General features: G+C 42.0%; 1 protein-coding gene across 1 annotated transcript in view; it reads left to right on the top strand.

Annotated features, from left to right (window-relative positions):
* LOC115142954 (receptor-type tyrosine-protein phosphatase gamma-like) overlaps positions 1 to 24,081 on the top strand; it is a 324,742-nt gene extending 300,661 nt beyond the window's left edge. Inside the window, exons 15-28 of the mRNA XM_029682861.2 lie at positions 2,695 to 2,786; positions 5,656 to 5,752; positions 6,708 to 6,790; positions 8,487 to 8,621; positions 8,848 to 9,155; positions 11,315 to 11,450; positions 14,491 to 14,637; positions 14,851 to 14,944; positions 19,187 to 19,263; positions 19,678 to 19,806; positions 19,994 to 20,140; positions 20,495 to 20,637; positions 20,826 to 20,961; positions 21,242 to 24,081. Of these exons, the coding sequence (XP_029538721.1) occupies positions 2,695 to 2,786; positions 5,656 to 5,752; positions 6,708 to 6,790; positions 8,487 to 8,621; positions 8,848 to 9,155; positions 11,315 to 11,450; positions 14,491 to 14,637; positions 14,851 to 14,944; positions 19,187 to 19,263; positions 19,678 to 19,806; positions 19,994 to 20,140; positions 20,495 to 20,637; positions 20,826 to 20,961; positions 21,242 to 21,388 (1,871 nt within the window). The 3' untranslated portion in view covers positions 21,389 to 24,081. The remainder of the gene's footprint in view (positions 1 to 2,694; positions 2,787 to 5,655; positions 5,753 to 6,707; positions 6,791 to 8,486; positions 8,622 to 8,847; positions 9,156 to 11,314; positions 11,451 to 14,490; positions 14,638 to 14,850; positions 14,945 to 19,186; positions 19,264 to 19,677; positions 19,807 to 19,993; positions 20,141 to 20,494; positions 20,638 to 20,825; positions 20,962 to 21,241) is intronic.
* The last annotated feature ends 10 nt before the right edge of the window (positions 24,082 to 24,091 follow it).

The following is a 24,091-nucleotide window of genomic DNA, read 5'->3' as shown; positions in this document are numbered from 1 at the left end:
GCTGCTGACCTGGTGTGTTTGCCCTCATGCACGTGCATACATCGTCATTCCCCTTTTCATCATATCCCTTCTTGTTAGATTCTCTCCTGAATAAAGAGATGCAAAATGTGTGCACATCTGCAAAGGTTTAGTAAATCCAAATTGGCCCATAGTATTTTAATCAACTCCATTGATTAGTTTACAAATGTAAGACAGTTGACAAATGAAGTGAGTCAGAGAATGCCTGCCTGCCAGTGGTCCCATCTGTGTATTGGCTGTAATATGGATGTAATAACACACACCCGCACCAGCAGACAAACCCAGCAGCTGGTTGCTCTTTCCTGAACACACACACACACTTTGTCCTGATGGCTCTTTCTGTGTGACAGTGGCCACCTCATCCCCAATCACATCCCCCTCACTAATGGGTAATTTGGGACTGATGTGGCTCATCTGACACAGATGCCACCACCTCTAAACACCCACATTAGACAATTATGGCTTTGTCCGCTTGTCTCGCTGTGGTGTCATTCCCTCCACTCTGTGTGACATGGCTAATATGTGTTCTTCTCAACATAAACTACAACAAAACTAGCTGCGTCCACAGAATGATTCTTTTCTTTATCTGTAAGGATGTCAGTGGGACATTTCATTGTCGGATGTGTGACGCACGTGCTAATCATTTCATTACTACTGGGGTTGTTACTCGTCTCAGTGGGACGCTGTGTGGAATTTTCTGATTTAAGACCAGTTTCATGGACAGGGATGACCTGATCCTAGATCAGCACTCCTACTTTGTCCCCATATACAGTATGCTGTTCTCTGAAAGTGTCTGTGGGAGAGGCAGTGAACACATGGCAGATTGCTGGTTAATTTATCACGCGGTGCCACACTAGTGGAGAGCAGTGGCACGTTGTACTGTACCTCTGAGAGACAGATACAGGCTGAGGGGACATCAGTATACTTGGCCTTTAATTAGTCGGTCTGAAATATGGAAGATGTTGTAAACATAGTGTTATTTACAGTGCATTCGGAAAGTATTCAGACCCTTTGACTTTTTCCAAATTTTGTTACGTTACAGCCTTATTCTAAAATGGCTTTAATTTTTTTTTTAAATCCTCAGCAATCTACATACAATACCGCATAATGACAAACAGGTTTTTAGTAATTTTTGCAAATGTAATATATATAACAAACAGTATTCAGACCTTTTGCTATGAGACTTGAATTTGAGCTCAGGTGCATCCTTTTTCCATTGATCATCCTTGAGATGTTCCTACAACTTGATTGGACATGATGGTAAATTCAATTGATTGGACATGATCTGGAAAGGCACACAACTGTCTATTAAAGGTCCCACAGTTGACAGTGCATGTCAGAGATAAACAAGCCATGAGGTCGAAGGAATTGTCCGTAGAGCTTCAAGACAGGATTGTGTCGAGGTACAGATCGGGGGAAGGTTACCAAAAAATATCTGCAGCATTGAAGGTCCCCAGGAATACAGTCCCCTCCATCATTCTTAAATGAAAGAAGTTTGAAACCACCAAGACTCTCCTAGAGCTGGCCGCCCGTCCAAACTGAGCTTATCAGGGAGAAGGGCCTTGGTCAGGGGGGTGACCAAGAATCTGATGGTCACTCTGACAGAGCTCGAGAGTTCCTCTGTGGAGATGGGAAAACCTTCCAGAAGGACAACCATCTCTGCAGCACTCCACAAATCATGCCTTTATGGTAGAGTGGCCAGACGGAGGCCACTACTCAGTAAAAGGCACATGACAGCCCACGTGGAGTTTGCCAAGAGGCACCTAAAGACTCTCAGACCATGAGAAACAAGATTCTCTGGTCTGATGAAACCAAGATTGAGCTCTTTGACCTGAATGCCAAGTGTCACGTCTGGAGGAAACCTGGCACCATCCCTACGGTGAAGTATGGTGGTGGCAGCATCATGCTGTGGGGCGGTTTTTCAGCGGCAGGGCATGGGATACTAGTCAGGATCGAGGGAAAGATGAACGGAGCAAAGTACAGAGAGATCCTTGTCGAAAACCTGCTCCAGAGCACTCAGGACCTCAGACTGGTGCGAAGGTTCACTTTCCAACAGGACAACGGCCCTAAGCACACAACCAAGACAACGTGGGAGTGGCTTCGGGACAAGTTTCTGAATGCCCTTGAAAGGCCCAGCCAGAGCCTGGATTTGAACCCGATCGAACATCTCTGGAGAGACCTGAAAATAGCTGTGCAGGAGCGCTCCCCATCCAACCTGAAAAAGAGGATCTGAAGAGAAGAATGGGAGAAACTCCCCAAATACAGGTGTGCCACACTTGTAGCTTCATACCCAAGAAGACTTGAGGCTGTAGTCACTGCCAAAGGTGCATCAACAAAGTACTAAGTAATTAGCAAAAATGTATTAAAAAAAATAGATTTTGCTTTGGCATTATGGGATATTGTGTGTAGATTGATTCGGGGTGAAAACGATTGAATCAATTATATAATTGACCAAATGTGGAAAAAGTCAACGGGGTCTGAATTACTTTTCCGAAGACACTGTATATCCTGCAAACTCATCACACAGTCATGCTAAAACACACATTCACTCTCTCTTCTCTTTCTCTCTTTTCTCTCTCTTTCTTTCTCTTCTCCCAATCACACACACATACAGACACACACAGGCACACCGCCACCGACGTACATCTCTCTAAGTGTGATGTGTCTTCCCTACAGATGACGTGGACGCCATCCCCGTCAGGCAGTTAATCAAACACATCACGGAGCTCTACTCCAACAACCTGCACGGCTTCTCCGAGGAGTTTGAGGTAGGAAACACAACACAGCCTCTCGGATGAAGAGGAGTGTGTGTGTGTCTAGATGTGTGTCTGATTATTGTCATATGGCCGGTGTATGTTGTCTGTAAGGGTGTACATTGCTGTCTACTTTTGTGTGAACATTACGAAGTGTGTACAGGGCATGTGCAGTATGTATTCATGCAGAAAGGTGTGTGTGTGTGTGTGTGTGTGTGTGTGTGTGTGTGTGTGTGTGTGTGTGTGTGTGAGCAGATGGCTGAGTGTGAGGAAGGTTAATTAACAAAGGGTCTAGTTGCTGGTTGACTGGACAGGAACACACTGTCTCTGTGACTGGGTTGAGACACAAGGCTAACACACTTCCCCCAAGAGGCCCTTGTCAAATTGGGGTTATCCAGTGGGGTGAAGGTGAACATACATTATTCATACTAGGTCATTCAAAAGGAGATCACACATGCAGCCACATGGTGCTGGACTAGCTGTGACAGATATGTGTAGAAATCCCACCTCTAATAAAAACCCAGTATGTACTTATCATGCACAGGTTCAGTCAAAAGTTTGGACACACCTACTCATTCCAGGGTTTTTCTTTATTTTACTGTATTCTACATTGTATAATAATAGTGAAGACATAAACACTATGAAATAACACATATGGAGTCATGTAGTAACCAACAAAGTGTTGAACAAATCAAAATATATTTGAGATTCTTCAAAGTAGCCACCCTTTGCCTTGATGACAGCTTTGCACACTCTTAGCATTATCTCAACTAGCTTCATGAAGTAGTCACCTGGAATGCATTTCAATTAACAGGTATGCTTTCTTAGAAGTTAATTTGTGGAATTTCTTTCAATCTTAATGCACTTGAGCCAATCAGTTGTGTTGTGACAAGGTAGGGCTGGTATACAGAAGATAGCCCTATTTGCTAAAAGACCAAGTCCATATTATGGCAATAACAGCTCAAATAAGCAAAGAGAAATGGCAGTCCATCAATTCCTTAAGACATAAAAGTCAGTCAATGTGGAAAATGTCAGGCACTTTGAAAGTTTCTTCAAGTGCAGTCGCAAAAACCATCAAGCACTATGATGAAACTGGCTCACAGGAGGACCGAAAGGAAGACGCATAGTTACGTCTGCTGCAGAGGATACGTTCATTAGAGTTACCAGCCTCAGATTGCAGCCCAAATAAATGTTTCACAGAGTTCAAGTAACAGACACATCTCAACAACAACTGTTCAGAGGAGACTGCGTGAATCAGGCCTTTGTGGTCAAATTGCTGTAAAGAAACCACTACTGAAGGACACCAATAATAAGAAGAGACTTACTTGGGCCAATGGCATTAGACAGGTGGAATTCTGTCGTTTGGTCTGATGAGTCCAAATTGGAGATTTTTGGTTCCAAACGCCGTGGCGCAGAGTAAGTGAATGAATGATCTCCGCATGTGTGGTTCCCACCATGAAGCATGGAAGAGGAGGTGTGATGATGTGGGGGTGCTTTGCTGGTGACACTGTCAGCAATTTATTTTGAATTCAAGGCACTCTTAACCAGCATTGCTACCACAGCATTCTGCAGCGATACGCCATCCCATCTGGTTTGCGCTTAGTGGGACTATCATTTGGACAGGACAATGACCCAAAACACACCTCCAGGCTGTGTAAGGGCTATTTGACCAAGAAGGAGAGGGATGGAGTGCTGCATCAGATGACCTGGCATCCACATTCACCAGACCTCCACCCAATTGAGATGGTTTAGGATGAGTTGGACCGCAGAGTGCAGGAAAAGCAGCCAACAAGTGCTCAGCATATGTAGGAATTCCTTCCAGACTGTTGGAAAAGCATTCCTCATGAAGCTGGTTGAGAGAATGCCAAGAGTGTGCAAAGCTGTCATCAAGGCAAAGGGTGGCTACTTTGAAGAATCTAAAAATACAATGTATATTGATTTGATTAACACTTTTATGGTTACTACATTATTCCATATGTGTTATTTCATAGTTTTGATGTCTTTACTATTATTCGAAAATGTATAAAATAGTGAATATAAAGAAAAACCTTTGAATGAGTAGGTGTGTCCAACTTTTGACTGGTACTGTATGTGATGCAATTCAAGCAAATCATTGAACTGAAAAATACTGTTTAGAAACTGTTGGATTTAAGATTTTAAACATTGAGATATTAAAGACATGATGGATCAGACACATAGTATATTAAGGAATGAGATCTGTAGAAAGACAGAGTTGCTGTGGAATGTGCTGGGTGGACAGGAGGAGATCAAAGGATTGCTATAGGGAAGACAGATTGACATCTGTGGACTAGGCGAAGGAGGGGTGGAGGTCAGGAGGTGAGCTCAGATCCCCTGAAGGGAGTAATAAAGGTGTACTACCCTTTTCCTGTGGAACCATAAGATGTAAGGATTGGAGAGAAGGAGGAGTGTCTTAAGGGTTTGGAGAGAAGGAGGAGTGTCTCACATATGCCTGTGATGGGAGAAGGGTTGGGTGGTCTGAATTACAGATCCAGATTACTGTACAGATCCTTTGGGAATAATTAAACTTGGTTAAATCAAATCAAATGTATTTATATAGCCCTTCGTACATCAGCTGATATCTCAAAGTGCTGTACAGAAACCCAGCCTAAAACCCCCAAACAGCAAGCAATGCAGGTGTAGAAGCAGTGTTAAAGCTCCTCTAGTGTCCGTGAGTTACTTACTCCGATAAATAAGAACCTAACAAAACAAATAATTTTAGATAGAGGGTTTATTTATATATGGTAATTCTTTAATCGCTTCACATAACTGACCCCACTATAACTATGACCACTCACCCCCCTCTCTCCCTTTCTCACCCAACTCCCTCCCCCTTTGCACTCTCTCTCTCTCTTTCTCTCTCTAGGAGGTCCAGCGTTGTACGGTGGACCTGAAGATCACAGCAGAACATTCCAATCACCCTGACAACAAGCACAAAAACAGATACATCAACATCGTGGCCTGTAAGTCCACTATGTTGTACACTCAAAACAACACTGACAGCCTGTTAGTTTCAAGATTTATTAGTATGTACGGGATACAAATGCTATAGATCGTCCAATGGAATGCTTACTTGCAGGTTCCTTCTCAACAATGCAACAACAACAACAATAAAATATAACAATAGGAACATGAAGTAAATGACACAGTAGAATAGAATAAACATAATTAGTGTATCAGGTTTGAAGGTAAGACCCAGATGCAGACTGTGTCGGAGTAACAATGTTTATTACGGCAACAGGGCAGGCAAACGACAGGTCAAGGCAGGCAGGAGTCGATAACCAGAGTAGTGGTTGGTAATCCAGAGGTGGGGCAAAGGTACAGGACGGCAGGCAAGCTCAGGGTCTAGAGCAGACAGAGTGGGCAGGTGGGCTCAGAGTCAGGACAGGCAAGGGTCAAAACCAGGAGGGTGAGAAAAAGAGAGACTGGGGAGAAGCAGGAGCTGAGACGAAAAACGCTGGTTGATTTAACAAACAAGACAAACTGGCAAAAGACAAACAGAGAACATAGGTATAAATACACAGGGGATAATGGAGAAGATGGGCGACACTTGGAGGAGGGTGGAGACAATCACAACAACAGGTGAAACAGATCAGGGTGTGACAGAGTGAGTATAATACAGGAAGGCACAATTTGTGTCCAATAGTTTTATTTGTGTGGGGGGGGTGCAATTGTTTAAATGGTGCTGTATTTAGCAATCATAATAGGAGTTTGGTATCAGCAGTTGTGATGTGTGTGTCTGTGAGTGCTAAGGTGCTGAGAATCCGAGGTGGTCAGTCCAGTTTAAGTGTTCAAAAGTCTGATTGCTTGTAGAAACTATCTCTGAGCCTGTTGATATCAGACGTCATGCTCATATTAACATGTGATGTTAACAAGGCAATGCAGAATGAGGCTAACATTCCTTTTCTATGTTGACAGATGATCACAGTAGGGTGAAGTTACGACCCTTGACTGGGAAAGATGCCAAACACAGTGACTTCATCAACGCTAACTATGTAGATGTAAGTCAACAAATTGATGTATTGCGTACCTTTTTTCTTTGTGTATGCTCAATGTTCTCTCTGACGTTATACAGTTGAAGTTGGAAGTTTACATACACTTAGGTTGGAGTCATTAAAACTTGTTTTTCAACCACTCCACAAATTTCTTGTTAACAAACTATAGTTTTGGCAAGTCGGTAATGATATCAACTTGAGCATGACACAAGTCATTTTTCCAACAATTTTTTACAGAGAGATTATTTCACTTATACTTCACTGTATCACAATTCCAGTGGGTCAGAATTTTACATACACTAAGTTGACTGTGACTTTAAACAGCTTGGAAAATTCCTGAAAATTATGTCATGGTTTTAGAAGTTTCTGCTAATTGACATCATTTGAGTCTATTTAAGGTGTACCTGTGGATGTATTTCAAGGACGGCCTACCTTGAACTCAGTGCTTCTTTGTTTGACATCATGGAAAAATCCAAATAAATCTGCCAAGACCTCAGAAAATAAATTGTAGACCTCCACAAGTCTGGTTCATCCTTGGGAGTAATTTCCAAACGTCATCATAGTACACAAGTATAAACACCATGGGACAACACAGCAGTCATACTGCTCAGGAAGGAGAATCGTTCTGTCTCCTAGAGATGAACATACTTTGGTGCGAAAAGTGCAAATCAATCCCAGAACAACAGCAAAGGACCTTGTGAAGATGCTGGAGGAAACAGGTACAAAAGTATCTCTATCCACAGTAACACAAGTCCTATATTGACATAACCTGAAAGGCCGCTCAGCAAGGACGAAGCCACTGTTCCAAAACCACCATATAAAAGCCAGACTACGGTTTGCATCTGCACATGGGGACAAAGATCGCACTTTTTGGAGAAATGTCCTCTCGTCTGATGAAACAAAAATAGAACTGTTTGGCATTATAACGACCATCGTTATGTTTGGAGGAAAAAGGGGGAGGCTTGCAAGCCAAAGAACACCATCCCAACCGTGAAGCACAGGGGTGGCAGCATCATATTGTGGGGGTGCTTTGCTGCAGGAGGGATTGGTGTACTTTTGAAGCTTGGTTGCAAATGGGTCTTCCAACTGGACAATGACCCCAAGCATACTTTCAAAGTTGTGGCAAAATGGCGTAAGGACAACAAAGTCAAGGTATTGGAGTAGCTATCACAAAGCCCTGACCTCAATCCTATAGAAAATATGTGGGTAGAACTGAAAAAACGTGTGTGAGCAAGGAGGCCTACAAACCTGACTCAGTTACACCAACTCTGTCAGGAGGAATGGGCCAAAATTCACCCAACTTATTGTGGGAAGATTGTGGAAGGCTACCCGAAACGTTTGACCCAAGTTAAACAATTTAAAGGCAATGCTACCAAATACAAATGGAATGTATGTCAACTACTGACCCACTGGGAATGAGATGAAAGTAATAAAAGCTGAAATAAATCATTCTCTCTACTATTATGCTGACATTTCACATTCGCAAAATAAAGTGGTGATCTTAACTGACCTAAAACAGGGATTTTTTTTACTGGGAGTAAATGTCACCTGTTGTGAAACTGAGTTTGAATGCATTTGGTCAAGGTGTATGTAAACTTCTGACTTCAACTGTTTATTGTCTAGTACTCACCCTATGTGTACTTGCACTCTGTGTGAGTGTACCACTGTTACTGACCCCCCCCCCTCCATTACCTCTCAACAGGGTTACAATAGTCCCAAGGCCTACATCGCGGCCCAGGGCCCTCTCAAGTCCACTTTCGAGGACTTCTGGAGGATGGTGTGGGAACAGAACACTGGTATCATCGTCATGATCACTAACCTGGTAGAGAAAGGAAGGGTAGGTGGCCTCCCTCTGGCTTTCACAGTATTTTGACTGTAGGTGTTACTGTTGTCTTTTCACAGTAGAATCCTTGAGCAGACTAGGTGAAAAATGTTGATGTGCCCTTGAGCAAAGCACTTAACCCTAATTGCTCCCATAAGTTGCTCTAGATAAAAATTTGGAAAAAAATGAATACTGTTGCCTTTCACAGATGGAATTAGATGATTGCTGTTCTTTTTCACAGAGGAAATGTGACCAGTACTGGCCCACAGAGAGCAGTGAGGAGTATGGCAACATCGTGGTCACTCTGAAGAGTACTAACGTTCATGCCTGCTACACACTGAGACGATTCCTTATACGGAACACCAAAGTCAAAAAGGGTCAGAAGGGCAACCCAAAGGGGCGTCAGAACGAGCGGATGGTGATCCAGTATCACTACACCCAGTGGCCTGACATGGGCGTGCCGGAGTACACCCTACCTGTCCTCACTTTCATAGGGCGCTCCTCTGCAGCACGTACACCTGACATGGGCCCCGTCCTAGTCCACTGCAGGTACAATAGCTCTCAAAACAAATAAAAAATGAAGTGTTCTTATCGTTCTCTAAACATGAGTTGTGTTCGAATACCCATACTAACATACTGTATACTACATACTTAATGAGTATATACTACATACTATATACTATTAGTTCATTTTAGCGTACTGTAAACAAACAGTATCCTTTCAGTTGAGTGTACTTGCGCTTCACCTGTCTACCGGAAGTTGATGCTGTTGCTATGCAACTTCTTGCTAGCTTGTTAGCATAGCAAATTACTAGCTAGACATCTTACGACTTCATTAACAATGTCCATTGAGACCGCACAATGACTATACCACTAAGGTAAAAATGAAGTGAATAATCAAGTGAATAAACGTGGGTACTTAACTTCTTGCGTCGAGCCATCCCGGATCCGGTATCGTGACTACAGCCTCAAGCTCATTACCATAACGCAACGTTAACTATTCATGAAAATCGCAAATGAAATGAAATGAATCTATTTGCTCTCAAGCTTAGCCTTTTGTTAACAACACTGTCATCTCAGATTTTCAAAATATGCTTTTGAACCATAGCTAAACAAGCATTTGTGTAAGAGTATTGATAGCCTAGCATTGCATTAAGCCTAGCATTCAGCATGCAACATTTTCCACAAAAAAAACATAAAAGCATTCAAATAAAATCATTTACCTTTGAAGAACTTCAGATGTTTTCAATGAGGAGACTCTCAGTTAGATAGCAAATGTTCCGTTTTTACAAAAAATATTATTTGTGTCGACTAATCGCTCCGTTTTGTTCATCGCGTTTGGGTAAGAAAAAAAAAGGAAAAAGTCATTAAAACGCGAACTTTTTTCCAAATTAACGCCATAATATCAACAGAAACATGGCAAACGATGTTTAGAATCAATCCTCAAGGTGTTTTTCACATATCTATCGGCGATAAAATCCATCGTGGCAGTTTACTTTAAATTCTGAAGAAATGGAACGCGCATGGACCTACAGATTACGCACACAGGACACCGGGCGGGACACCAGGTAAATGTAGTCTCTTATGGTCAATCTTCCAATGATATGCCTACAAACACGTCACAATGCTGCAGACACCTCGGGGAATATACAGAAAGCGCAGGCTCATTCCTGGCGCATTCACAGCCATATAAGGAGACATTGGAACACAGCGCCTTCAGAATCCGGGGCATTTCCTGTATGAAACATCATCTTGGTTTCGCCTGTTGCATTAGTTCTGGGGCACGCACAGATAATATCTTTGCAGTTTTGGAGACGTCAGAGTTGTGTCTTTCCAAGGCTGTCAATTCCATGCATAGTCGAGCATCTTTTCGTGACAAAATATTGTGCTTAAAACGGGCACGTCTTTTTATCCAATAATGACACAGCGCCCCTATAGGTTCAAGAGGTTAATTAGATAGCATATAGTTAATATACTGGCAAGTTCAATGTATTAGTAGCCAACTAATGTTATGTAGCTAGCTAACATACTGGTACATACTGCTATAATGATATGCTACGTGGTTCGTAAGGATAGCGTTGCTAACAAATTGTCAGCCAACATAGCGTGTAACATAACTAATTTGAAAAGTCATTACTTTTTTTATTACATTGCTCAACATTTTCTTAATATTTGCCATAATTAGGTAATGCAATGAATATTTACTTTTTGTACTTACATTTTTTTCCGCTCTCATCGGACGTCAACTGCATATTTTCCCCCATTTTCTTCAAATCTGAAAATGTTGTGAAGCCACGGCCAATGTAAAAAAGAAAATGCATTATGCATTATGGGCCCTAAAAGCACTAAACTGCTTGTATACCTTGATTTTTGGCAAAGGTAGTACAACATCCGGGAACTTTTGGCATACTAACTAAATACATACAATGACCAATAAGCATATTGCATACTCAATTTACGTCACAAATAGTATGGTTAGTGTGGTTAGTATGAGTATTCGAGCACAGCTATGGATTCCGACCAAGCTTACTGCAGAAAACCACTATCCTAGTGCACAAAATCATCTTCCTCCTAAGAAATGATAAGAAACACAATGAGTACTAGTTTGCTCATTGAAGACATGGCTTTGGGCTAGAACAGTAATACAACTCCCTCTATGGGTCTCCTGTGGTAGTTAGTAGGTAACATACTATGTTTTGGTTGTGTAGTGCTGGAGTCGGGCGGACAGGGACGTACATCGTCATCGACAGCATGCTGCAGCAGATCAAAGACAAGAGCACAGTCAACGTCTGGGGCTTTCTCAAACACATCCGCACGCAACGCAACTACCTGGTTCAGACAGAGGTAACGTGTGTGTGTGTGTGTGTGTGTGTGTGGTGGAGCAGATGGCTGAGTGTGAGGAAGGTTAATTAACAAAGGGTCAGAGGTAACGTGTGTGTGTGTGTGTGTGTGTGTGTGTGTGTGTGTGTGTGTGACAAATGACACCTCACATACACCTACAGTGTGCATACAGCTACAGTAACTGTCAAAGAGATTCACCTCTTTTAGGTATAATGTTATAAAAGCAAGAGATTACTATACAGTGAGGCAAAAAAGTATTTAGTCACTTTCAACACCGATACCGATTATTGGAGGACCAAATAAAGCCGGTACGATTTTTTAAATGTATTTGTAATAATGGCAATTACAACAATAATGAATGAACACTTATTTTAACTTAATATAATACATCAATAAAATGTCAGATACCTTTCACTATTGGATGTTCTTAAAGGCACTTTAGTATTGCCAGTGTAACAGTATAGCAGGGTAGCCTAGTGGCTAGAGTGTTGGACTAGTAACCGGAAGGTTGCAAGTTCAAACCCCCGAGCTGACAAGATACAAATCTGTCGTTCTGCCCCTGAACAGGCAGTTTAACCCACCGTTCCTAGGCCGTCATTGAAAATAAGAATTTGTTCTTAACTGACTTGCCTAGTTAAATAAAGGTTATAAAATAAATAAATAAATACAAATAAAAATCCCTCTCCTCGCCCCTACCTGGGTTCGAACCAGGAACACATTGATAACAGACACCCTCGAAGCAGCATTACCCATGCAGAGCAAGGGGACCAACTACTCCAAGTCTCAGAGCGAATGACGTTTGAAACACTATTAGTGCGCACCTCGCTAACTAGCTAGCCATTTCACATCGGTTACACCAGCCTAATCTCGAAGGTTGATAGGCTTGAAGTCATAAACAGCTCAATGCTTGAAGCAATGTGAAGAGCTGCTGGCAAATGCACGAAAGTGCTGTTTGAATGAATGCTTACGAGCCTGCTGGTGCCTACCATCGCTCAGTCAGACTGCTCTATCAAATAATAGACTTAATTCTAACATAATAAAACACAGAAATAAGAGCCTTTGGTCATTAAAATGGTTGAATCCAGAAACTATCATTTCGAAAACAAAACGTTTATTCTTTCAGTGAAATACAGAACCGTTATGTATTTTATCTAATGGATGGCATCCCTAAGTCTAAATATTGCTGTTACATTGTACAACCTTCAATGTTATGTCATAATTATGTACAATTCTGGCAAATTAATTATGGCCTTTGTTAGGAATAAATGGACTTCACACAGTTCGCAATGAGCCAGGCGGCCCAAACTGCTGCATATACCCTGACTCCTTGCACGGAACGCAAGAGAAATTACACAATTTCCCTATATTAACTAAATATGCAGCTTTAAAAATATATACTTGTGTATTGATTTTAAAGAAAGGCATTGATGTTTATGGTTAGGTACATTGGTGCAACGACAGTGCTTCTTTCGCAAATGCGCTTGTTAAATCATCACCCGTTTGTTGAAGTAGGCTGTGATTCAATGAAAAATTAACAGGCACCGCATCGATTATATGCAACGCAGGACACGCTAGATTAACTAGTAATATCAACAACCATGTGTTGTTAACTAGTGATTATGTTAAGATTGATTGTTTTTTATAAGATAAGTTTAATGCTAGCTAGCAACTTACCTTGGCTTCTTGCTGCCCTCGCGTAACAGGTAGTCAGCCTGCCACGCAGGATCCCCGTGGAGTGCAATGTAAGGCAGGTGGTTAGAGCGTTGGACTAGTAACCGGAATGTTGCAAAAACGAATCCCGAGCTGACAAGGTAAAAATCTGTTGTTCTGCCCCTGAACAAGGCAGTTAACCCACCGTTCCTAGGCCGTCATTGAAAATAAGAATGTGTTCACCCTGACTTGCCTTGTTAAATAAAGGTGTAAAAATTACCGATTGTTATGAAAACTTGGCCCCAATTAATCGGCCATTTTGATTAATCGGTCGACCTCTAATGTGGACACCCTTTCAAATGAGTGGATTTGGCAATTTCAGTCACAGACATTGATGACAGAAGTATAAAATTGTGCACACAGCGATGCAACCTCCATAGACAAACATTGGCAGTAGAATGGTCTAACTGAAGAGCTCAGTGACTTTCAACGTGGCACTGTCAAATTTTTGTCCTGCCAGAGCTGCCCTGGTCAACTGTAAAAGCTGTTGTGAAATGGAAATGTCTAGGAGCAACAACGGCTCAGCTGCAAAGTGGTAGGCCACACAAGCTCACAGAACCGGACCGCCAAGTGCTGAAGTGCCTAGCGTGTCAATATCGTCTGTACTCGATTGCAACACTCACTACCGAGTTCCAAACTGCCTCTGGAAGCAACGCCAGCACAAGATCTGTTATTCGGGATCTTCATGAAATGGGTTTCTATGGCCGAGCTGCCGCACACAGGCTAACTGCTCCACACAGGCTACCTGCCTCAATGCCTAGTGCTAACTGTAAAGTTTGGTGGAGGAATAATGGTCTGGGGCTGTTTTTCAAGGTTCGGGCTTGTCCCCTTAGTTCCAGTGATGAGAAATCTTAATGCTACAGCATACAATGACTCTGTTCTTTCAACTTTGTGGCAACAGTTTGGGGAAGGCCCTTTCCTGTTTCAGCATGACATGTCCCGTGCACAAAGCAAAGTCCAATCAGAAATGGTTTGGCGAGATTGGTGTGGAAGAACTTGACTGGCCTGCACAGAGCCCTGACCTCAACCCCATCGAACACCTTAGGGATGAAATGGAACGCCAACTGCGAGCCAGGCCTAATCGCCAAACATCAGTGCCCGACCTCACTAATATTCTTGTGGCAGAATGGGAAGCAAGTCCCTGCAGCAATGTTCCAACATTTAGTGGAAAGTCTTCCCAGAAAAGTGGATGCTGTTAAAGCAACAAAGGGGGGACCAACCCAATATTAATGTCCATGATTTTATAATAAGATGTTCAACAAGCAGGTGTCCACATACTTTTGGTCATGTAGTGTATCTTCCTCCTCCCTCTACCCTTCCCCCTGGATCATAGGAGCAGTACGTGTTCATCCATGATGCACTGATGGAGGCCATCCTGGGCAGTGAGACAGAGGTACCCGCTTGTCAGCTCCATGGTTACGTCAACAGCATCCTCACCCCTGGCCTCGGGGGCCGCACGCGCCTCGACAAGCAGTTCAGAGTGAGCCTATATATCAGCATAGTAATTTATGTACTACTTATGTAATGAATAGCATCCTTCGAGAGTTGAAGGGCTGTACTAAAGATTGTAGGTAGACATTGTCACCCAGCCATTATAATACCACCAAGTATCCTTTGATGCCCATTCATATCCATTCACTCGATGTTGTTCTAGTGATCTGATCCAACTCTTCTTCCCCCGCTGTCTCTCCAGCTGCTGACCCAGTGTAACACCCACTTCATAGAGTGCTTCAGCGCCCAGAAAGACTGCAACAAGGAGAAGAACCGCAACTCCTCAGTGGTTCCATGTGAGTACAGTATTTCTAGATAGTAGTCTAGGCTATATTATCCATTTCTGTAATCATGCCTTGCCAGTTCAAACATGCTTTGCCAGTTCGCCTGAGACATTAGGCTATAGAAATAGAGTGTATGAGATGTTTTAACCCACCATGTGACTCCGCCATAGGGTAGATTCAGCCGCGGGCTGATTTTTTCTTGAGCAGATGGTCAGGGGCCCGGAACATGAGTACAAATAATTTGTTGACTGCAAATTGACCGTACGAATAAAACAAGGAATATATTTGACTAAAACATAATAATTTCAAACCTTGCTTACGTTTGTATACAGTTGAAGTCGGAATTTTACATAAACTTAGGTTGGAGTCTTTAAAACTTGTTTTTCAACCACCACAAATTTCTTGTTAGGGATAGGGGGCAGTATTTGGAATTTTGGATGACTGAGGTGTCCAAAGTACGTATCTCAGAGCATCGTAGCACCATTAGGTGTAAAAACTTTACTTATCCAGCTGCGGCCCACTTCTTGGAGGCAGGCCACTCGATTTCGTCTCTGTGTTATATTGGCATTGAATATGTCACCCTCCCTAGGAGAGGGGGTGACCTTGATCATTTATTGTTAAAACGAGAGGCTGCCTGGATCTTTCATTTAAAGACCCTTGCGCCCTTCGGTCTCAACGTAGACTTTGATCTGAAGCCATTCTTGTGATTATTGTGACTTTGCCATTGTAATTGTGTGTAAACTTGTATTGTCAAATTAATCTATGATCGTATGCTATCCATTTGTTTGTATGCTGTTCTTTGTATGACATTTTAATATTTGATTATTAACCAATGATATTAGGCCACTCCTGGCCATGATTACAGACACATGTGTCTTTTGACACTATATAAACGAGTCATCCCGCAGTGTTTGTGATTATACCCTGATGAAGACAGCTTGGCTGTCGAAACGTTGGTATTACATTTTTGCATCTGAGCTCCAAGAGTGTGCGGCTCTCTTTTATTTTCAAGTCTAAAGTAAACTGCCTGTTACTCAGGCCCAGAAGCTAGTATTGGATAGAAAACACTCTAAAGTTTCTAAAACTGTTAACATTATGTCTGTGAGTATAACACAACTGATTTGGCCCGAGGACCATTTTTTTTTCTGTTGACCTGCCAGCCAATTCCAAGCTTAAGCTATTGAAACTAAAGACTTCCGCCTCCCAAATTGCAGTTCCTATGGCTTCCACTAGATGTCAACAGTCTTTATACATGGTTTCAGGCTTATATTCCGAATAACCAACGAGGAGTAGTTTTTTATCCTTAGGAAGCCCCGTGGCAAAATTAGCGCACGTGACCATGGGAGTGCGCTGCTTTCTTTTCCTTTCCTATTGAAAATAGTTTGCTCCGTATGAAATATTATTGTTTATGTAGATAATAGAGTACCTAATAATGAATTGGAAACGTCGTTTTATTTGTTTGGATAAACTTTACTGGTAACTTTTTGAACTCCATTCTGCATTCTGAACTGCATTCTGAACTGGTGGATTACTGAACTCAATGACGCCTACTAAATGGACTATTTGGGGTATAAAGATTTATTGAACAAAACGACCATTCATTGTGTTCCTGGGACTCTTATGATTGCGGTCAGAGGAAGATCTTCAAAGGTAAGTCACTTATTTTATTGCTATTTTGGATTTTGTGACACCTGTGCTTGTTTGGATAATATGCTGTTGTGGGGCGCTGACCTCAGATAATAAAATGCTGTGCTTTCGCCGTAAAGCTTTCTTGAAATCATATGATGCGGTTAGATTGCTAAGATTCTAAGCTAAAGAATCATGTATGACACTTGTATTATCATGAAGGTTTAATATGACGTTTTCTGTATTTTGAATTTGGAGCTCTGGAATTTCACTGGATGTTGTCGAGGTGGGTCTCTAGTGGGACCCCTGCACCAGAAAGGTCAACAAACTATAGTTTTGGCAAGTCGGTTAGGACATCTACTTTGTGCATGACACAAGTAATTTTTCCAACAATTGTTTATAGACAGATTATTTCACTTATAATTTACTGTATCACAATTCTGTGACTGTATCACAAGACTGTGCTTTTCAACAGCTTGGAAAATTTCATCAAATGATGTCATGGCTTTGGAAGATTCTGATAGGCTAATTGACATAATTTGAGTCAATTGGAGGTGTACCTGTGGATGTATTTCAAGGCCTACCTTCAAACTCAGTGCCTCTTTGCTTGACATCATGGGAAAATCAAAAGAAATCAGCCAAGACCTCAGAAAAAAATTGTAGACCGCCACAATTCAAAACCTGAAGGTACCACGTTCATCTGTACAAACAATAGTACGCAAGTATAAACACCATGGGACCACACAGCCGTCATACCGCTCAGGAAGGAGACGCATTCTGGTGGTGTGAATTCCTTGGTGCTAAAAGTGCAAATCAATCCCAGAACAACAGCAAAGGACCTTGTGAAGATGCTGGAGGAAACAGGTACAAAGGTATCTATATCAACAGTAAAACGAGTCCTATACCGACATAACCTTAAAGGCTGCTCAGCAAGGAAGAAGCCACTGCTCCAAAACCACCATAAAAAAGCCAGACTATGCTTTGCAACTGCACATGGGGACAAAGATCGTACTTTTTGGAGAAATGTCCTCTGATCTGATGAAACAAAACTGTTTGGCCATAATGACCATTGTTATGTTTGGAGGAAAAAGGGGGAGGCTTGCAAGCCGAAAAACACCATCTCAACCGTGAAGCACGGGGGTGGCAGTATCATGTTGTGGGGGGGCTTTGCTGCAGGAGGGACTGGTGCACTTCACAAAATAGATGGCATCATGAGGCAGGACAATTATGTGGATATATTGAAGTTACATCTCAAGACATCAGTCAGGAAGTGAATAAAGCTTGGTCGCAAATGGGTCTTCCAAATGGACAATGACCCCAAGCATACTTCCAAAGTTGTGGCAAAATGGCTTAAGGACAACAATGTCAAGGTATTGGAGTGGCCATCAGAAAGCCCTGACCTCAATCATATAGAAAATGCGTGGGCAGAACTGAAAAAGCGTGTGCGAGCAAGGAGGCCTTACAAACCTGACTCAGTTACAACAGATCTGTCAGGAGGAATGGGCCAAAATTCACCCAACTTATTGGGGGAAGCTTGTGGAAGGCTACTTGAAATGTTTGACACAAGTTAAAAAAAATTAAAGGCAATGCTACCAAATACTAATCTGACCCACTGGGAATGTGATGAAAGAAATAAAAGCTGAAATAAATAATTATCTCTACAATTATTCTGACATTTCACATTCTTAAAATAGTGGTTATCCTAACTGACCTAAAACAGGGATTTTTACTTGGATTAAATGTCAGGAATTCTGAAACACTGAGTTTAAATGTATTTGGCTAAGGTGTATGTGAACTTCCGTCTTCAACTGTATAATCACGTTTCTTTGTATTATCCGTGGGAATACTTAGAACAGATTTCCAACTGATTTCCTGGTGCTTTTACAGTCTTTTATGTCCAACAATGAAAACTTTTCTAAATGTTTTTGCTCAAATCATGGTGGGACAAATAAAACCACCCTTGGGCCAGGCCATCAGTTGAGGAATCCTGCCATAGCAAAAGCACAGTTGTTGAAACAGTGTGTAGCTTATAGTTGATATTTACATTTGAATAATTTACCCAGAGCGACTCAGTTAGTATCTTTAGATAGCTAGGTTGGACACCACATATCACAGTCATAGTATGTACATTTTCCCTCAATAAAGTGGCTACCAGAAAGGTCAGTGCTAGTAGGAAGATCCATGTTATTTTCATTTTATTTTTTTGTAAGGGGAGTGGCAGTGGGATTGATTGAAGATACTCTTTGAAGAGGTACGTGTAGAACGTCCAAGAGACCAGTGGTTCAAGAACTGTGGGCTCAAGATGGCTGTGTAGGTTTTGATCATAGCCTGGCGGTAGGGAGGGGCAGCTCCTCTGAAGGCAAGCACAGGTGGTCTTGTAGTGGATGCAGGCTTCGACTGGAAGCCAGTGGAGTGGGCAGAGGAGCGGGGACATGGGAGAACTTAGGAAGGTTGTGGCATTCTGGATAAGTTGCAGGGGTTTGATGGCACAAGCAGGGAGTCCAACCAAAAGAGAGTTGCAGTAGTCCAGACATGTGATATGTGCATTATTAGTTAGCACTGTACAGTACAATGGCACCACAAGGCTAGTGGTGTGATTGATTGCATGTGTTTCGTCTCCCTCTCCAGCGGAACGAGCTCGAGTAGGACTGGCCCCTCTCCCTGGAATGAAAGGCACAGACTACATCAATGCCTCCTACATAATGGTATGATACTGCTGTACCACACACACACATATCTCATGTCCACCCTGTCTGTCTGATAGGTGTGTCTGAACATAATGATATGTTCTGTACCCTTGATGATTATAATTACCCTGCATGTTTTACTGTTATTGTGTGAAGCCTCTTAATGAATAACAGTACACCATTTATCATAAAGAATCATTCATACTGAGAAACTAAGGCCAAGGGCCTGTACACAGTGCATCACGATCAAGACAGTAACCTTTAAAACTCATTGATATGAAATGTAAGTCCTAACAGACACAATACAGTACATTCCTTCTGGTGTTCAGACACTGTGAATGTAATTGGTTAATAATGTTATAGAAGATTTTGAGAGAGCTGTTGACTATGTATGACTGCTAACATGTTGACATTCAACCTTTGGCCATGCAGGGTTACTATAGGAGTAATGAGTTCATCATTACCCAGCATCCTTTGCCCCACACCACCACAGACTTCTGGAGAATGATCTGGGACCACAACGCCCAAATCATCGTCATGCTTGCTGACAACCACGGTTTGGTGAGTAGAGTAGCTGGCCAGCAGGTTATAACATAAGTCTCTTATGCTTTTCGCCCTACTTAGTCAAGTAAAACTGTACTGTCCTTGCCTGGTTATGCATCAGTGGTGAAAAGGAATATATGAAAATAAAATATTATACCTTATACTCATCTAACCTGTGTGCCTGTGTTGTCGTATGTGTACCTAGGCTGAGGATGAGTTTGTGTACTGGCCGAGTAGAGAGGAGGCGATGAACTGCCTAGCCTTCACCGTCACCCTGATCAGCAAGGACAGATTGTGTCTCTCCAACGAAGAACAGATCATCATCCACGACTTTATACTGGAGGCCACGCAGGTACAATAACCTTCATCTTTGACCTTTCACCCCTCACAGGTAACCTCTCAGTATATAAAAACCTCTTAGACCGTTATGCCGGTATGCAGATAGAAGGGCCATGATTGTCCCGGGGTGGTCCTTATAGGTAGGACCAGTGGGACTGGGCCTTGGTTGAGCACATCCGTTTTCAGATAGGCTCTACCTAAACTACGGTACTGTAATTGAAGACATTTAGGGGAAGGTTGTTTTCCCATTCCCAAGTGTATTCACATTGGGCTTTAGTTAAACTACAGTTCTGGCCTGCAGTAGTGGTACTATATTGTCATTGTCCAAGTTGTGTCTGACTGTAATATGTCTCCATCTCTCTAACAGGATGACTATGTCCTGGAGGTAAGACATTTCCAGTGCCCTAAATGGCCGAACCCAGATGCTCCTCTCAGCAGCACCTTCGAGCTCATCAATGTCATCAAAGAGGAGGCCATGACACGAGACGGACCCACCATCATACACGATGAGTAAGTGGGCCTGGTGTGTGTGCGCTTGAGTGTGTGTGTAGGTACTGTGCATTCAGTGTCCAGTTTATTAGGTACACCCATCTAGAACCGGGTCAACCCCCCCCCTTGCCTCCAGAGCAGCCTGAATTATTTGGGGAATGGACACATTGCTCAATTGGTATCAAGATGTCCCTCTCTGTCCCTGGTAGGTTTGGGGCAGTGTCTGCGGGGACTCTGTGTGCCCTCACCACCCTGTCTCAGCAGCTGGAGAGTGAAGGGGCTGTGGATGTCTATCAGGTGGCTAAGATGATCAACCTCATGAGGCCAGGAGTCTTCACAGACATTGTGAGTTCAACCATGACCCAGCCAGGAGGATTGGTGCTGTTAATAATCAGCCATTTTCAATAACTAACTTCTTGCAACATCTCCATTCAGTCATAGGAACAAATATCACTTCCAGTCTGTGTAACATGGTGGTTGTCATTGCTCGATCTGACATGACTTCTCAACATGTCCCCAATCTTAGACCTAGTAGCATTTGAAGTTACAACAGTTGTCAATATTAACAGTTGTGTTAACCTTTCTCTCTGTACTCCCCTCTCGTTGTGTCTCTCTGTCTCTCCAGGAGCACTATCAGTACCTGTACAAGGCCATGCTGAGCCTGGTGAGCAGCAGAGATAGCGGGATGTGCCCCCTCTACATGGACATTAATGGAGTGGTTGTCATAATGGACGAATCAGACCCTGCAGAGAGCATGGAGTCGCTGGTCTGACTGACTGGTTACTGGACTGACTGGTTACTGGTTTGACTGGTTACTGGTTTGACTGGTTACTGATCTGAAGGGTTCTACTGGTTACTGGTCTGACTGGTTACTGGTCTGACTGGTTACTGGTCTGACTGGTTGTATTGGTCTGACTGGTTACTGGTCTGACTGGTTACTGATCTGAAGGGTTCTACTGGTTACTGGTCTGACTGGTTACTGGTCTGACTGGTTACTGGTCTGACTGGTTACTGGTCTGACTGGTTACTGGTCTGACTGGTTGTATTGGTCTGACTGGTTACTGGTCTGACTGGTTACTGGTCTGACTGGTTACTGGTCTGACTGGTTGTATTGGTCTGACTGGTTACTGGTCTGACTGGTTGTATTGGTCTGACTGGTTACTGGTCTGACTGGTTACTGGCTGACTGGTTACTGGTCTGACTGGAGTCATTAGTCTGAATGAACACACCGTAGCTCACACCACCACCCGAAGGCACTTAATTTGTACAACTCTGAGAAACGGAGAGAACTTTGGCGGACTTTCCCGAGGCCTTTTTTGCCAGAACTATTGGTTAAATGAATACCGGTAACCTGATTACCTTTTTTTACACTGATGATATAATGTTTTTTGATATTTATTTGTTTCTTCATTATTTTTGTCTTATTTGTTATCCTGCTGAGGGTTTGCACCTGTTTAAGTTGTTTCACGTGTGGAAAAAGAAAGAAGCTCTGTCCAGTTTGCACTATACTTTCAGTGTTACTGCCTAAAACCCTGTTAGATAATACAGTACAGTTAGCTAGACCCTGGCTCCACGCTCCACTACCTGCATTGGAACCCATTTTGGATTGTGGCAAAGAAAATACTTTCGCCTCAATGAATGAATGAACAGTGAAGACCAAGGACGACCCTACAGGTCAACATGATCTTCCAGGCCAATAGATTTCGTAACACAGACCATCCCAGTTCAGTACATTTTATTACAGTACAGCTCACCCAACATGCATTGCATCACTATTATCTGGCCAACACTTATTTTGGAAACCCCACCTTATCCAAGGAAAATTTTAATCTGTAGAGATACTATGTTACTTATACATATTATAACTATATTACCCAAATATCCCCGTTCATATTTGTAAATTATACCCGTTACTTAGATTTTTTAAAAGTAGTATTACAACTACTGTGAACATTTATTGCTTTATATTAAGATTTATATTGTTTTGTAATATATATGACTATATCCTTTATCAAAGTAAGCAGCTGGTTTTGTATACTGTATATCATTCCCCCTCTCGCCTTGTGTGGATCAAGACCCATAGTGTCCATTTTGTCCAACCCAGCTCTACATGTGGCTTATCTTGCATCAACTGTTTTACTTAATATAAAGTTTACTTCATAAAATACAGCTTTCATCTTACCAAATTAACGGAGTTCTCGCAGTCTTAACATCATCTCGAGGGGGAAGTGTTTTTCTTTCATTATAACCAAAGACGTGGTTGAAAATTGCAACAAGAAAGTTGTTTGACTGTAATTGGACTAAAAAAATTATATTATTACATGGTTGTTGCAATGTTACCACAACGTTCTTAGAATGTGTTTCGGACAACAATCAGTCACACGACTATGGACTTTCCATAGTGTAAAGCCCATACTTCACCATGTGAAATTACGTTTGAACTGGATTTGAACTAACCCCTACACCAAACAACAATATCTACTTTACTCATTCATACTGTACCATGTAGCTATACCCTGTACTTATACATAGATGCTGTAGTTTCCTTCTTTTTTTCTACCTTCTTCTCTGTCCACGAGAAGCTTCTTAAATGAAGTCACAACTCTCCAACATTTGGAGAAAAGTCCTGACTTTATTACATGCTTATTTGTCACAATGGGAAACAGTTTTTGGCAGCCAACAACCATTTGTTTTGCATGTGTAACTTTTAAATGTATCTCCATCATTATTATTATTAACGTTACGCTTTCTACATATTTCATTTATAACATGAGTGTAATTTCCTATTTCGAAGGTATGTACATATTTACTTCAAGGATCAGTCTTCTTGGACGTTCTAATCTTTGCTGTGTGATCATTATAGACCTTTTATTTTCATATGAAGCGTTTTTCTTTGTAACAGTATCCTCCTCTCAGTCATTGTATTCGTGGTGAGTATGTAGGAATCATGTCTCCATGGATACAAGTAGACTGCCATCACCTTCCAACACAAGTCCACGACTGCTTCTAAAATGGCATCCTATTCTCTATATAGTGCCCTACATTTGATCAAAAGAGGTGCACTATATACGGTAGGGAATAGGATACCATTCGGGATGTTCACCGTGAATCATTTGTTTTTCTCTCGGGGTCAAGAATATGTTATTCCTCCCCATTTTGAATATCAGACTTTTGCTATAGACTTACATCAGACCAGTGTGCGCTATGGACGAAAAAGATTCCGGGAGTCACTGAGTAAAGTTTGCCTCCTCAACCCATCTAAGCAAGTTCAGCAGTTGTTCGATTTTGTAAACGTGAAGAAATGAAATGGTTTGGTCCATTTATTATATTGTCATTGTATGATAGTGCCATGGTGTTGTATTACTATGGTACTGTCATATGATATAATATTATTATAGTGTAATAGTGTTATTTAATATGTAAATTGTATTGCTATACATTAAATAAAGTATGGGTTTTGATGTACTTCATCCTG

The sequence above is a fragment of the Oncorhynchus nerka genome, linkage group LG15 (assembly GCF_034236695.1).
Source record: "Oncorhynchus nerka isolate Pitt River linkage group LG15, Oner_Uvic_2.0, whole genome shotgun sequence".
In the NCBI taxonomy this organism is placed as follows: Eukaryota; Metazoa; Chordata; class Actinopteri; order Salmoniformes; family Salmonidae; genus Oncorhynchus; species Oncorhynchus nerka.
Note: the sequence above shows the minus strand (reverse complement) of the source record. Positions and strands in the feature narration are given on the sequence as shown.